A 14955-nucleotide genomic window follows, 5' to 3' on the forward strand; every position below is an offset into this window, starting at 1 on the left:
GAAACCTGACATTTCTGTTATTCGATGAAAGACGTTTGGCATTTACATGAGCTGTCTCTCACCTGACTTGGACTCCTTGAAGACAGAGACGACATGGCGTAGGAAGTTGGAGAGCTGCTCCGTGCTCTTGGAGTTGGGGTTCTTTGGTGTGATGTCCTCGTGCACCCACAGTGGCCCAAACGCTCTGAGCAACAACAACACAGTACTCCAGGCACTGTATACCCACCACCAGTAGCACCACATATGTGTTACTCAAGCACTTACATATGTACACACAGTGTGCACTACAGTGAGATTTTCACACACACACGCACACGCACGCACGCACACACACACATGCTTGGACATTTGCACACCAAAATGCAGCAGTGCCACATCTAGTACGGCACAAACCACCATTGGAGGTGTGCGTACCTGGTGGAGAGGAACTCGATGAGTTTGTTTGTCTTCTCGTCGGTTTCATTGGGCGTATCTTCAAGGTCTTCCAGGTCGTCAGGTGTCACAAGGGGCAAATTTCCAACACTGCCTGCAGTGCTGCCGCCACCAAGACTGGCAGAGGAAGAGTTGGAGGTGGAACTGAGGCCGGAGTCCACCACCGGAGACGCCTGCCACTCTCGCAGGAAGTCAGGTGCATCTAAGAGAACATGATGATAGAGTATACAGAATTTAATGTTAAGATATTGCTCTGCAGCTTTTTTATACAGACGTTTTTATACAATCTCATCAGTTCTCCCATGTGCGTTTTCTACTTACGTGACTGCTGGTACTCTGTGTGGTAGCTGGACTTAATGGTAAGGGTCTTGTTGTCACTGATCTCTCTGGTCAGCATCAGAACTGAGGCTATTACCTGGAACAAAAAGGAAGGTTCTTCAGTGGCCATTGAAGTTTGGCCAGAGCCTGTCGATGGGTGTATGATTTCATTTTCGACTGAATAACTTTCTGTTGCCACTATGTGCAATGCAATGCCAATTAAAGCCTAAGATGGCATAATGAAAACAAATATTACGATCCTACTCTGACCTGGAAATTGTTGTTGCAGGAGAGGGCAATGAGGAGGTGGAGAAGGAGACGTTTGCTGTGTTCATAGACCTCTGGTCTGTAGTGGTCCAGACCTGGCAAATGGAATACACACATCCAGTGAAATGAAAACAGGATTAAGATTCTGCACACAAAGTAGAACACAGACTTTAATAGGCAGGAGGAGGAAAACCCAGCAAAATAATAAATTGCCTTAGCATTTTTTTTTTGTTGTTCTTCTTATATTAAGAGAATTGAAATATGTTGGCAGAAATGTTTTTGTACAATTTCTTAAATGCCCTCTTGTATAAGGGCTTGTTGTCCCTAATTGGTTGTTATGGCAACTCCCAACCAGGGAGCTCATATCACCTGTTTCTTAGTAAGTATCTCAGTATGTACATTACTCTGAATATAACATTTCTCCCAATACACTTCCAGTAAAACTAAAATTACAGCCTCAAGGTTATAAGCCTCTGCATAACACATGTAGTGAAGAAGGAATCTAATCAAATATATTATAATGGAAGTCATAACTATATTGATATTTATGATTCCAGTGAATAATTTCCAGTAAGAATCATCACTTCACTAGAGACTGCACAGAGGACTGATAGAGAGCTTTATCACATGGTGCCACAGCAATCCCCTGAAGCTCAATATCAGCAGAATGAATGAGCTTGTGGTGGACTGCAATGCTTCAAATATGGATGTTGCTGCAAAGAAGCAACAAACTGTGAAATATGGATGCTTCACACATATCTTCAACCTGGAAGCACAGAAGATCTATACGATCGCCACAGTTTCAAGGTGGACAATCGAGAAGAGTGTCACCAATTAAGTATCCAACCAAATGTGAAATATGGTCACAATCTCCCCTTTTGTTCCTGAGTTATGGTGCTGAATGTTGTCAGAACAAACATTCCGAAAAAAACATAATGAAAATAAATAATTCATTATACAATACAATATGGATTCTTTGACAACTACATACACACAGTAACATAGACTGGATTAAAATGAACGGCCTGAACTGAAGGGTTAGTATGCTGAATATGCAGAGTGCGTAATTATACACAGCTGACACAGTAGGGATGTCTCCACATTAGATAATTGTGTCGGTGAGAAGGCCCTGGGGAATGCGTCTGTATCTGTGGTCACACAAGAGAATGGTGTGCCCTCCATGACTCTGTGCGATGGAGATAAAACTTGTCACGCTATGAGCTCATTGGACGTCACTGAAAATAAGTACACACCTCAAGGTTATTTTTGTGTATATGTGTTGGTGTGTAAACACCCTGCAGACACATGGACGGATGATTTTTTGATCTTATCTTTTTAGTTAGTTCCTTGAAGTTCACCTCATGTTCCCTCACTGGGAGATAAGAGTCAGACTGGAGAACTGATACAGCTGGCCAACCAGCTCGTCCGGTTTTTCACATTAGAATATTTCACTCTCCAAAATACATGGTTGTGTGTTTTATGCATGAAATTTAGTCTGTGTTTTTGCTGTTTCCTTTGTTTAAAATACACTTTTTTCTTTACAAGACTGATCAGCCAAAAGCTCCATGGACCAAAGCTGAGTTATGTGTGTGTGTGTGTTGTGTAACACTTACCCAAGAAGAGGGCATGTAGTAGCAGGGGCAGGTGTAAAGCCCAGTCTTCTCTCACGCTGTGGTCCACGACCATTTCAGTCATGAAGATCACTGCAATGTTACACCTGAAGACCAACACAACGACACAAATTTAGTGAGTGCACAAAATATCAATAGCACTTGCTCCCTCCATGGGCTGTGGGGTGATGTATATAGCAGTGTGACCATCCTTCAGGCCCATGTCATAACAGTTAGCCCACACGTAGTGCCTCTGGCAACGACGATTATTTTCATTGGTGACTAACTTGCAGATTACGAGTAGATAACTTGTTTTGTTCTTTGAAAATAAGGAAAAATCCAAGGTAGAATCTTCAAGGTTGCTCATTTTTTCCAAAAACAGCTTAAAACCAAATATATTCCTTTTTCTATCACAGAGGAAAATGAGAAAATGAAAGTAAAATAATCAAATTTGAACAGTCTTAACTAGTGATTAAAAAGCCAGATCTAGTAATAGTTGTGGATTGATTTTCTGTCCATCTACTAATTAATTCATTGACTGTTTCAGCTCTAAATCAAATCAGTACAGAAAAAAGCTCACGACAAACTACATTCAAGAGAAAACCTGTGTTCCTTATTGGTTTTAACTCTTAAATATACTTGAGTCTAACAGTAAATTTGTATCAGCCAGTTAAGGAATCTGCTTGAGACAACTGGGATGCAAATTAAACAAAAAAGTAATTTCCAAGAAGCTTTTTAGGCAGGCATGTTTTCACTCAGCACAAATCATTATGTAGTCTTGTCATAGAAATTGGTTTTGTGTATATATTGCTGCTGGGACTGTGGGGTTTCTCTTAGTACTAAACTGCATCTGCGTGAATATAAAGCCCCACTAATGTAATAAAACAGTCTGCTCTCCTGTAATGATAAATCTAACCTGAATCTCATTTTCATCTCATTTTAAGTAATGATTTTTGAGGTGTCGAGAGAAGATAAATGAGTAAAATCCCTTCTAATATTCACTCTCTATATAGCAGAGGCAGAGTTTATCAGACCATCTGTGAGTTGGTAGAACCAGTCTGTGTGAGAGAATACTTTTCTTTGCTGACTCTGCTGATAGAAAACATCACTGCTCCAACTCTGAGTGTTTTCTGTGTGTGATTTTGGTGGTTGTTTCAGAGTAGGTTGCCTGCACAGTGTGCGTCCATGTTTGTCTGTGCATACCTGTGCAGCGGTCCTCTAGGTGTGATGGTTTCTGGAAGGTAGTCAACCAGAGGAGCCCAGCAGCCTCCGTTAACAGGCATTGGTAACGGTTGAGGATGGTTGGTCTCCAGAACGCCCAGTAGCCAACCAGCATATGGTGGGAGTGGGTCAGCTACAAAAACAGACCAATCCCAATATTAAGTTCATAAAGATATGCTTTAGGTATACAGTATAAGTTTTCCCACGTGAATCAAAGCAGTGACAAACAACAAATGTGACAGGTCATTTACCAACTATTCAAAACATGTGGAATTCCAAACATGAGCTTAAGTCCAGGTCATTCAACAACAAAGTGGTGCACTGTAATTTACTTCTACGCTACACCAGTAGTACGATACTATATTTTATTTCCTTTGGACAAGTCTAAACATACTCTGCTCTGCTTCAACTGTGAGAGAGCCTGACAACGGCCAACCAAAATTTCGGACATGTCAGAAATTCATCCAAACGTCCGACAGCCGGGAGGAGTTGATCTCCCGCTGCCAGAGGAAGCTGAAATTCAGCCCAACTCCATAACTCATGCGGCTCAAAAATGGGCTCAAATCGTACAGTGTATGCCGAGCTTAAGCAGACTCCGTGGGGACCAGACTTTCAAATTAGAAAAAAAAGATTTTTGTCCTAATTAGCCTATTACTGTTTATTTTCACTTTCTTACTAAACCGAACCTCCACCAAGGAGGCAGCCAGTGCTCAATACAAAACCCACAGTTCAACTACCAATGGATGAGCTCTTATCTCAACAAAAAGCTCCTCTTCAGCATCCAAGGAACAAAACAAAATTACTCATTTTGAGACTCAATATAACAGTTGGCCAGGGAAAATAAACCCAAGTGAAGCATCTTTGTTGAAAGTACATCCTGCTAAGACTCTTGTAACCATGTCTGGTTACAGTTCTGCTTAGTCACAAGAGGACTACGACAGCAGACTCACGCCTGGAAGTCTCCCAACACAGACGCCTGCTAAAGATAGACCGAGTGCCATCAGTGTGCTCGAGGTTAAATCTGTAACTGCGTCACAGGGGACAGTGGTGGGCCTTGGCTCGTGTCCAAATAACATGTTTGACAAACAACTACAACATTAGCAACAAAAATAAAAATGCAGTGAATGAGACACATGTTTCATCCTGGCCACACCAGTACAGCTGTGTTTATCCAGGTAATTGTTCCTGGTGTACAGTGTCTACACCATAAAAACAACTTCTGTCAGTCTGTACATTTATGTCTGTGTGGAGGGGACTGGTGACAATTAGTATAAAAGGTCTTAGGTTTAAATGGCGAACATTGTGGACTGACAGCAAGAATCCATGACCTGGAGCTTTTTCCAAATAACAGACAGCTGTGAATCCCCATGGGCTTTTTGTGTGAGTACACACTGTACAAGGCCAGCAAGATTGTACATTTGTTCTCATGAGAACCAAGAAAACTTACTCTTTTCATCCTCGTAGGAGCCTCCGGAGCTGTTGCTGTAGCGGGATTCCAGTCTGTTGTGAGCCCTGGCCCTACTGAGAGACATGCATGACATCCAAACGTGAAATTTTAAGTTTCCAGACTTGCAAAATATATGGTCTCATTCTGTGACTGAAAAGTCTGAAATTGACATATCCATTTGCACAAGCCTCTTGAGAGACTATTAAGCTCTAAGTAAAAACCAGCCACCAAGTGACAAAGTCAATACAAGTATACAAAAATGCAGTGATACTGACCGCTCTTCACTCTCTCTGACCAGCTTGTTCTCATCTGTGTCTGGCAGGTTCTCCTGGCCGGCCACCACAGTGTTACTGCTGGAGGTGGTGCCTAACACATAAGACATTTCAGAGATAATCTTTAGAAATACAGTACAGTCCGTCGTAGACATCACAGAATATGGCAGGGATTCTCCTCTCACCTGTCTGTGAGGTGGAGGCTTTGTTGCTGGCAGCAAAACGGTAGAAGGGAGGGTTGTCGCAGTGCAAGACCACAGGGTTAACTGGGTCAGTCTGCTGCAGCTCAAACAGGAGCTCCTCCATTGTCTGGATGGTGTTGTTGCGGCACAAGTAAATCACCACCTTCTTGATCTAAAGGAGATACAAATATACAGTATTAACTGATGTAACACACATTATCTCTGCATATTTTCTATGACATTTATTTTCAGCAGAAAATGCAACACATGACTCAGTGTCTTTGCGGAAATCATGTCACGACTATAACTTTAAAGCAGTGCGTCAGTTCATACAGACTACACTTACATAAGGCAACAGTGTTGTGTCACTGCTGACTCCACACAGGCTGATAAGGAACTGCAGGGTGATCCGTAAGTTGTTGCTCCACCTCTCGTTGGACACTAAAGCATTCCAGGCATTCTCAATCTCTGGGCCGGGAACCTCGTCTCCATACTGAAGGTGTTAAGAAAAAAATCCAGTGTAAACATAGGAAATTTCATTGGAAAGGGGAGATTCATTTCACAAGCAAGGCTTCCTACCTTAGCAGTCATGAACATGAGGTTGTTGAGAACCAGCGAGGTCGCCTGCAGGGAGCCCCAGCCATTACCTCTCAGACTGGGGGACAGACCCATGCCCTGCCCCTGACCGTGAGGTTCTTCCTCTGGTGTGCAGGGGCTTGAGGCGGGAGGTAGGAGACCCGTGTCCACGAGCTCAATGTTACTAAGCCAGGGTAGCAGGTAGGATAGCATGATCTGTCTCCCATTGGGATGGGTGGTTGGGAAACGCTGGCTCACCTCTGCACAACCAAAGAAAATGTCAGGGGAATTAATGTTGTGCCTTGGGGAAGCCGAGAGGGGTTCGATAGCAGGAGAAACACATTGAGATTTAACAACTGTCTCAGGGAGAATAATGGCCTCTTGGGAGTTTTCAGTGTGAGGGTTCAAAGAGATCATTTTGGAGATAACTTCAGTATTAAATGGGTACACTAGAAGCAAGTATCCAGCACATTGGATTATAATGGAACAATAACTCAGCATTTGGGAACTTATCTGATAAGTAGTCTTTGTTGTTGAACATGTTGGTATAGGGAGATACAACAGCTAGGGAAGTGTAGTTTTTATTCATTGGACTTTGTAATGAAGGGCTCCAGTATCTTCAGCCTGAAAAATGTACCTGAGAAAAGAGGCAGAGTGAGCTCCGGGTACATGCTGGCCAGCTGGATGGAGAGTTGAGACAGGTTGACGCTGTACAGGGGAGGCAGGGGGCCGTGTGTTCCATATAAAATATTACCAGGCTTCTGCTCCACCATCCGCTTAGAGTACGCACACAGTTTAGACTCCAGCACCTGCAGACATCAGTTATCATTTACAGTCAAAATGCTTCGTCAGGTTTTGGCTTTATGCACCTGTTCTGTTTCCCACCTCTTTGTGTGCAATTAATAAATATATAACACTGGAACTGTGTTGTTCTTTTCTGTGTGTTGTATGTACCTGCATCAGCTGCATGGAGATCTCATATATTTCCCTGCTGGTGTCTGAGGCCTTGAACAACACCAGATTGAGCAAGGTCACAAGGTCACATGGGTAATTCCTGGCAAAGTAAGAAGAAATGGTCATTAGTTGCTAATTACAATGAAAATTAACTCAATTTATATGAACTGACAGTTGCTGGCAGTGTGAGAAATTACACTCTTCAGCAGGGAGGCCAGAAACTGCAGTAGTTTCAATGTAGTTTCCCTGAAGCTGGTGGATCTTCAGTGCTTTGATAGAGAAAAATGTCACTCTAACAAATGTATTATTCCCTACCTGTTACCACAGACAGTGGCGATGGCCTTGAAGCACCCAGATGCCAGCTGGTAAGATCCAGTAAAGCAGCGGTCCACGGCCCAGTTGAAGAGATTGATTTGGTCTGGGTTCAGTTCTAAGAGCAGGATGACCACCTCACACCCCAGACGGTGAACCTAGGGGAAAACATTATATAGAGTTACTAATCCACAGATGGCACAAGAGGAGCAACAGAATCAAAACTTAGATTTGAATAATAACTTCTCGGTGTTGAAAGTGCTGAAGCGTCTTTATATGTATGTTCATAGCGAGAGTGTATTTTTCAGAATAAAATAACATAAGAAGCTGCTGTGCATCAAACTAAAGGCAATAGTTGATTCTGGAGTTGACCTACCCGTATGTCGTGGCAGGCTAAGATATTGTCAAGCCATTTGTAAAGATAGCCGTCAGTAGAGAGACCCACATTGTCGAACACTGGACCGCAACACAGAACTGCTGACATGGCCTGGGTGGCAAAGTTGAAGTTGAGTTAATGCTAAGGCATTTGAAAATACAATGAAAGGAACAGGTTAGCATGGTTTGGGAGCACGGTTACTGCTTACCTTCAGAGCACAGTACTGGTAGCGAGTGATCTGGTGGTTGCGGTCACTGTAACGATCGAGGGGAGTGAACATGACACTGAAGGGTCCAGCCCATTGGCTGAAGAGGATGAAGAGATGGTGTCTCAGAGACTGCTGAGGGAAGAGAAAGCGCCTGTGGTGGACTGCATAGATGTGAGTGAGGATGAGAGAGAGCGAGAGAGAGACACAGAGGGCAAAAAAGGAGACAGACTTAAATTAAGATTGTAATCCATGAGCATTTTACTGATTGCCATGAAAATTTTAGTCTGTGGCTGCAGAACACTGCTAAAGCTTCTGCATCTACTAACACTGAAAGAGCAATGGATTACCATATACAGTATCATAAAAAAGTAACTAAATGCTTTACCAGGAACACACTGGATGAGATTAGCCACCATGCCGCTGAAATGGGCTCTGATGTCTTTAAGCACATCCAGCTCCTTCTCATTCTCAGCCTCCAGAAGCATCCGGGTTAGATCCACATACTCAAGAAATAAGGCGCCCAGTGCCAGGGAATCACGTTCCAGCGCTCCATTGGTGCTACAGGAGAGGAGAAGGACAACTAACTTTGGTAATCACAGAGATCGTCTTTGATGTTAGACAGGGAACGTCATCATACAAGTTACATAGGAAGCAAGTGAGAGACACGAAAGGGCATGAACGATGCATGAGCCCATGTGCATAAGGAAAGATCAGAACAAAAACTACTCGAGGCCACTCAGGAGATTAACTGTGTGTGCTACCTGTCACTGATAACTCCTGCATTAGCCAACAGTTCAAAGATCCTCAGCAGCTGGAGTCTGAGAAGATCCCTCCTCTCTCTGCGCTTCTTGTTCTGAAAGCACACACAGGTTTTCAATTAACTGCTGAACTGCAGAGCCTTCAAGTCCACAAACAATGTCAATGCTGTAGCCGTCATAAATATATATATATATGTAAACACATGATGTGTATGTAGGGTTAATACGCTTTTAAAAGGAACAGTGACTTAACATTACATTAGTAGTAAAAAAAGTCAATTTCCATAAATATCGAATTATTGACTGACTGACCTATAAACATAAACTATATAATGCAAGAAATATATACGTCTACTCCCTCATTAACTGCCACATATGAAGCAAGTCTAATCCTGGAATAACATTATACTTCGTGGTGAGTATATTTTACAGTTTTCTGTGTCGGTTCAATAAAGTTCATCTAATCTTGCTTCAGTGCTGACAGTGTGTTTCTCTCATCACTGTGTGTGTGTGTGTGTGTGTGTGTCTTACCTCAGGTCTGCGCTCCAGTGCTTCCTTCATCAGTGGATGGAGTTCTTCGACGAGCTCTCTATAAACAGACGGGATCAGAGGGGTTAAGGATCAATTGATTGCTTCATTGCTAAATGAGATTAATTGACTCTTCCTTCCTTGTAGATGGAGGACGGCCTGAAGGAACAGAATGGTTTGGAGCAGATATCCATCTAGCTGTCACATGCCCTAAAACCACTAATCCGCAAACACGGGAATGTTAGACAAATTTGTCTGCAGAGACCTTAATCTCTTTAATAACAATGAGCGCCCCTTTGGAAAACATTTCAGGTTAAAGATAGATGATGTCTTTAAAATGAAATACCTCGCTTTCACAGTGGAGCCTCTGTCCTTTGAAAAAAATGTGATTCATTTCTGTCTCTCAGTGAATTGTTTTCGACATCAGTGACGCAGTTCTTACTTCTCTGAATGTCTTAAAGGCATCTCAGTTATGAAGTCAATGTGAACATGACAGATAGGAATAACTAACAGAAGAAGAGGGTGTAAAAAGACTGATGAACCATGTTTTTCTTATGTCTGGGATAAGATCTAAATCCAGAACATCATCCATTTTCTAGTAATCTAAATCTATGTAGTGTCATTCCCTCCATTCAGGCTTCATGTGTTTATTCTCTGTCAGAAAACAGCTCACACCAAAGAACAACAGCCCAGGCTTCATCAAAATGCGGACAGCAGTTCTATGATTCATGAACAGTCATCTGAGCTTCAAATCAGAAATTAGTTTTCGTAATAAACAAATTATTTGTTGTCTTAGCGGGTAAAACAATATTTAGCACTGGACCTGTGTCGCATGACGTGACTGCGTGTGTACTGTGTCTATACCTGAAGACCAGAGCATTTGTGCATCCAAACCCCAGCACCAGAGACTCGGTGATCTCCAAACTCTCAGCTCTCATCAGTGGGACGAGCTGTTTTAATAACCAGGCGACCGAGGGAGTGCCTATCACCTGAGAGGTAACAACAAATACACAAACATGAATCAGGCAGCATTAACAACCTAAAACTAATCTAAATGTTTATTAATGATAGATTAATGATGACAGTGTCAATATGACTGTAAAATGTTTGTCTACCTGAAGGCTGTTCTTCACAATTAAATCCACATTCATCATTGGATTGGGTCAACAATATAACAATATATTCTTGTATGTAATATTTGCCCTTAGAGCTGGAACAGTTAATCTGCAAGTCGATAGAGACTAATCAAATCAATCAAAACAAATGTTGGTTGTAGGCCTCTTTTGAAGTCCAGGAGCTTATTAATTAATCCTAAACATTTCCAGACTTTGCAGATTTTTTGTGAACTCTGATGTCTTTCTGCAGCACAAACACACACCTTGTTGTCATAGGTGACGCTGCCGTCGGGTGTGGTGGCAGTGATCTCTGGTGTAGAAGCTCTGAGGTGACCAGGGGACATGATGCTTGGCTTCGCCACTCCTAGACACAGGATCAGGTAGTTACGCCACAGAGATATGTAGTTGTCACTGGAGCCCGCCGTGCTGGTCTTCTTAGCATTCACTGGACTGCTTCAGACAGAAAAACAGAGAATATGCAGGAAGTCAGATATTTGAATATTTAACAGCCATGGACCATTTGTTATTGTTTTTTATTTTAGTTATTTAAATTTAAACAGTTAAATGCCTAAAAAGTACAATATAATGAACGTATGGTCTTGTACTTGGGGTCAACCAGTGGCAGCAGCAGCTGAAGCCGTGTGAAAGCATAGGGCCAGGCGTATCCCAGGGCAATGGGGCAGTGTTTGGGCAGGTGCTCCTGCCGCAAGAAGATGTGCAGACAGAGCACCCACGGGTCCTTCACGCACTGGGCAAAGATCCAGACGTGGCTGGGGCTCTTCACGTCGTAGGAACTGCTCACCAGTCGAGCCGTCCACTCGACCAGCCACTGGAGGTCAACATGGTGGCTGAGAGGCAAGGTGGACTGACAGAGGGTAAGGAAAGCAATTTCAGAGCAAAAGAAGTCATTTGGGAGATCGCAAGATACATAACTTACATGATGCACTCTAGTTATTGATCACACTCTTAACACAAATGCACTGACCGAATCAGAGACAGCCACATGAACAAAGCTGTCCATTACAGCGGGGCTCAGCTGGTCCATGACCTCTATCATGGGTTTGTCATCATCCTGGAGGGGAAGACATTTATAGAATCAGCTATTTTTATGACAGCGTCATACAATGTGTGAGGATTCACAGGCTGCATATGCTGCATATCTTATCACAGCTACGGTCAGATGGCTCTTCTTCCATCCTGCTATTTCAACGTCATTGGCCTGATGCATGTTGGTAATATTTGTCTTTGGACTGTTTATTCGTCTATTTTTCCAGTCACTTAAAATCTATACAGGGGTTTAAAAAGTGAGAGAATTGATGTCTGCTATGGTTGTTTGGTGAAGCCGGAGCTTCCTATACTGTACCTCAGCATGGCCCAGAGCTGTGAAGAGGCAGCGTATTTCTCTTAAGACGCCAACTGCCAGCTTCCTTGTGCTGATCTGACATGAGCAGAGGAGCAGCAGAGCCAGGCCCTCCACTGCATGGAGCACTGAGCAGTGAGGGCTTCGCTCGGGCAGTCTGGGGCTGGACTGATGGACAGGGAAGAGAGAGAGAGGGAGGAAAGGTTAGTGAAGAGTAACAAATTCGACTGTAAGTCATTGTTTTTGAGCAGTAATCAAACCTGTAGCATTATGGTTTTTTGTTATGTTTATGTCACAATATCACCACTGTAAGAGGGGAAAAAGCTGGCTGAGGTGTGTTAAACTTGGCTCTACGCTGTACTAACCTCAACTCCACCTCTCATCTTCCCCTGGAGCTGTAGAGCCAACCTCCACTGTGTGAGCAGCTGGAGAAGGAGCTTCACAGATGCATCCTGCAGACCCTGATGGGTGTCTTGGACCTGAAACAGATTGGAAATGTGACTTTTATAGAAGGGCTGCCAATGTTATTATGTTAGTACATGTTAATTTAGATATGGATAAGGCCTTTTCAGTCACTCCGATTGTGTTTTTCTAAGAGGTCTCCTGTTGCACAGAGGATAATTTTGAGAGAGTAAGTTGCACTATCAACTTAAACCATGGAGGCAGATAACTAGCAGCAACGTTTTATGGATTCTGGTTTAGAACAATTTTCATTCGCATAAAAAAAGAGGACAAAAGTGCTGTTGTAGCAACCTGCTTGGAGGTAAACAGCTTCACCTTGCTCAATTTTAGATACATGTTAGGATTCTCTGATTCTGGGTGTTTCTTATGAAATTTCAAAAGGTGATTAAATATGCAGTTAAACATGATTAAACACTCAATGGATTGAAACAGTGAAAAGGCCAATTAAGATTGTAACAGAGTTCAATTTCCCAACCTGTATAGCTATTTTCTTCTGTTATCTAGTGTTTATCAGTTATGAGTACAGCAACTAAGACTAACCACTAGTGTAAAGGAAGTGCAACCAGTACAAATGCAGGACATAGTAATTCACTGATTAGGTAGCTGGAGGTTTCTCTCAAGCTCAGTTTTACCTCACGCAAAAGGAAATGTGTGTAACCAAACAGGACGTCTTCCCTCCAGTCTGAGAAATCGAGCAGCAGGCTCTGCAGGGAGTTCTGGGAAATAAGACGAAGCTCATCGTCCATGTGCACCGTAAGTCTGAGGGATAGGTGACAACATATGTTGAACGAACAACGTCTCGCGGAAAAGATGAAAAAACTATGAAAGTCACAAAACTGGACAAAATCTTCTCATAGGGGTTCCAACACAAATTACATATAAAGATATAAAATTATCAGTGATTACTCAACAGGATAGTTATGCGTTATGTATAGAATCTGCATGTAATAACATGTTAGCGAGCCAGTCTCTAACTCACCGTGAGAGCAGGTCAATGAGTTCAGGTTTGGACATGGCATCAGGAAGGATACGAGGAATGGCTGCCACACACGTCCTGAACAGGTCGATTTTAGGCTTCCTTTCACCACTATTGAAGATGGAAAGGGATGTTAAACATGCCAAAATATACTTGTAGCATTTGCAACTTTTTTAAATCAAAATACAGTCAGGTTATTTTAACAGTGTATATCTACTATTTAGATGAAAAACATACTAATGACATTCCAAGAGCTCAGTCATTAAAATAGCATATTTTCAAATAATTTACAGAGAATTAAGTGTTCAACTTGAAAATGTTTCATGTTTCTGTGTCATAGTTACATACGTGATCATGTCCTCTGGTTCTTTGTTGAGCATCTGGACGCTGGTGAGCATCATACAACGACCCACCTCCTTGTCCAAGTGTCTCAGGATGTTGTCCAGAGCCTTTCGCACCTGGGAGTAGTACAAGGACATGCCTGTGGAGAGCACAAAGAGACAGCGCATGGAGTTAGAGAGAGTACTTTAAATCACACTGGCTTGAATGCCTACAGAGACAACACACAGACCTATTAGTTTGGCTTCCTCCTCAGTAAGTGTCTTGCTGAGATAAGTTTTCTTCTTCTTCAGAGAGTTTCCAGAGGGCAGAGTGGCTCCTGTGTTTGGCATAGGAGGCTCTCCGTCCTTCTGTTGCAGAGCATCTGCTATCACCAGGAATGCCCGCAGACCTATGTTCATACGCTGGAACACAGATGAAACATCCTTACTACACGCCAGAGAGTCTGTTTATCAAGTGCAATGGCAAGTTTGTGGAAGGAACTGAGTGAACGCACGCCTACAGGCACGGCCACACTTTGACGAGCAGAATTCATATCGAAAGACACAACAGAATCTTTTCTAATGCATATAAATGTTTTCGGATGATTATTTTTAAAACAAACACATAAATTCAGTGCTGCTGAAAAAGGGCTTTATTCTAATAATCAAAGGTGATCTTTCAGTGTCTGTAATTTACTTCTTCAACATGTATATGATATACTTCATGACAGTAACTGTTGATGAGTAAAATCGGTTGCATTCCCCTTTTTAAACGGCAGTGATTTTAATGATTTGCTTCTGGCCACATGACCAGAATCCTGTAATCACTTTACGATCAACTCCAAGTGCATCTCTTCACTGCAGCTGAAAAGGTGCTTATTCATTCTGACCCAACAGAGAGCATACTGTTCTTCACCTTCCTCGCTGACAGAAGAATACAAATAAGTGCTGGAAGGCTCATCCTTGTAACATGGCCAGGGGATACACTGTGTAATCTGTGTGCACATGATTGAATGTCAGCGTCTGCCCTCTTTACCTCTGGGTTGAGACTGAAGGCTTTGGCAGGTTTCCCAACACTCAGCAGGTCAAATATGATCTCCTTCATGGCGAAATCCAGTCTCTCCTGAGCAGAGGACAAACATACCGGTGTTACAGGATTTCAGAGTTACTGTGGTGTGAGGCAGCTAGTACATCGACAGGATGTCGCCAGCAGTGCACAGACGTGACATTTTTATTATATAACTGATTATATAGAGAGAAA

General features: G+C 42.6%; 1 protein-coding gene across 7 annotated transcripts in view; it reads right to left on the minus strand.

The window, feature by feature from the left end:
* Positions 1-14955, minus strand: part of fryb (furry homolog b (Drosophila)) — a 51678-nt gene that overhangs the window by 13265 nt on the left and 23458 nt on the right. For 4 of the 7 annotated variants that reach the window (XR_006007362.1, XM_041951559.1, XM_041951563.1 and 1 more), the window contains exons 14-43: positions 14731-14817; positions 13946-14117; positions 13723-13855; positions 13378-13485; positions 13031-13157; positions 12302-12415; positions 11940-12104; positions 11562-11648; positions 11182-11441; positions 10840-11029; positions 10326-10450; positions 9465-9522; positions 8937-9028; positions 8561-8733; positions 8176-8336; positions 7968-8078; positions 7595-7749; positions 7280-7379; positions 6963-7134; positions 6329-6585; positions 6096-6242; positions 5753-5921; positions 5571-5661; positions 5296-5369; positions 3831-3981; positions 2631-2734; positions 1021-1112; positions 754-847; positions 415-634; positions 63-214 (exon numbers count right to left, since the gene is read on the minus strand). Coding sequence is in view for 6 of the 7 variants with exons in the window: in XM_041951559.1 (XP_041807493.1) it covers positions 63-214; positions 415-634; positions 754-847; positions 1021-1112; positions 2631-2734; positions 3831-3981; positions 5296-5369; positions 5571-5661; positions 5753-5921; positions 6096-6242; positions 6329-6585; positions 6963-7134; positions 7280-7379; positions 7595-7749; positions 7968-8078; positions 8176-8336; positions 8561-8733; positions 8937-9028; positions 9465-9522; positions 10326-10450; positions 10840-11029; positions 11182-11441; positions 11562-11648; positions 11940-12104; positions 12302-12415; positions 13031-13157; positions 13378-13485; positions 13723-13855; positions 13946-14117; positions 14731-14817 (4141 nt within the window). In the remaining variant the exon portion in view is untranslated. The remainder of the gene's footprint in view (positions 1-62; positions 215-414; positions 635-753; positions 848-1020; positions 1113-2630; positions 2735-3830; positions 3982-5295; positions 5370-5570; positions 5662-5752; positions 5922-6095; positions 6243-6328; positions 6586-6962; positions 7135-7279; positions 7380-7594; positions 7750-7967; positions 8079-8175; positions 8337-8560; positions 8734-8936; positions 9029-9464; positions 9523-10325; positions 10451-10839; positions 11030-11181; positions 11442-11561; positions 11649-11939; positions 12105-12301; positions 12416-13030; positions 13158-13377; positions 13486-13722; positions 13856-13945; positions 14118-14730; positions 14818-14955) is intronic. The other 3 variants (XM_041951565.1, XM_041951564.1, XM_041951562.1) reach the window with 2 other exon arrangements.

Source organism: Chelmon rostratus, chromosome 14, assembly GCF_017976325.1.
Source record: "Chelmon rostratus isolate fCheRos1 chromosome 14, fCheRos1.pri, whole genome shotgun sequence".
In the NCBI taxonomy this organism is placed as follows: domain Eukaryota; kingdom Metazoa; phylum Chordata; class Actinopteri; order Chaetodontiformes; family Chaetodontidae; genus Chelmon; species Chelmon rostratus.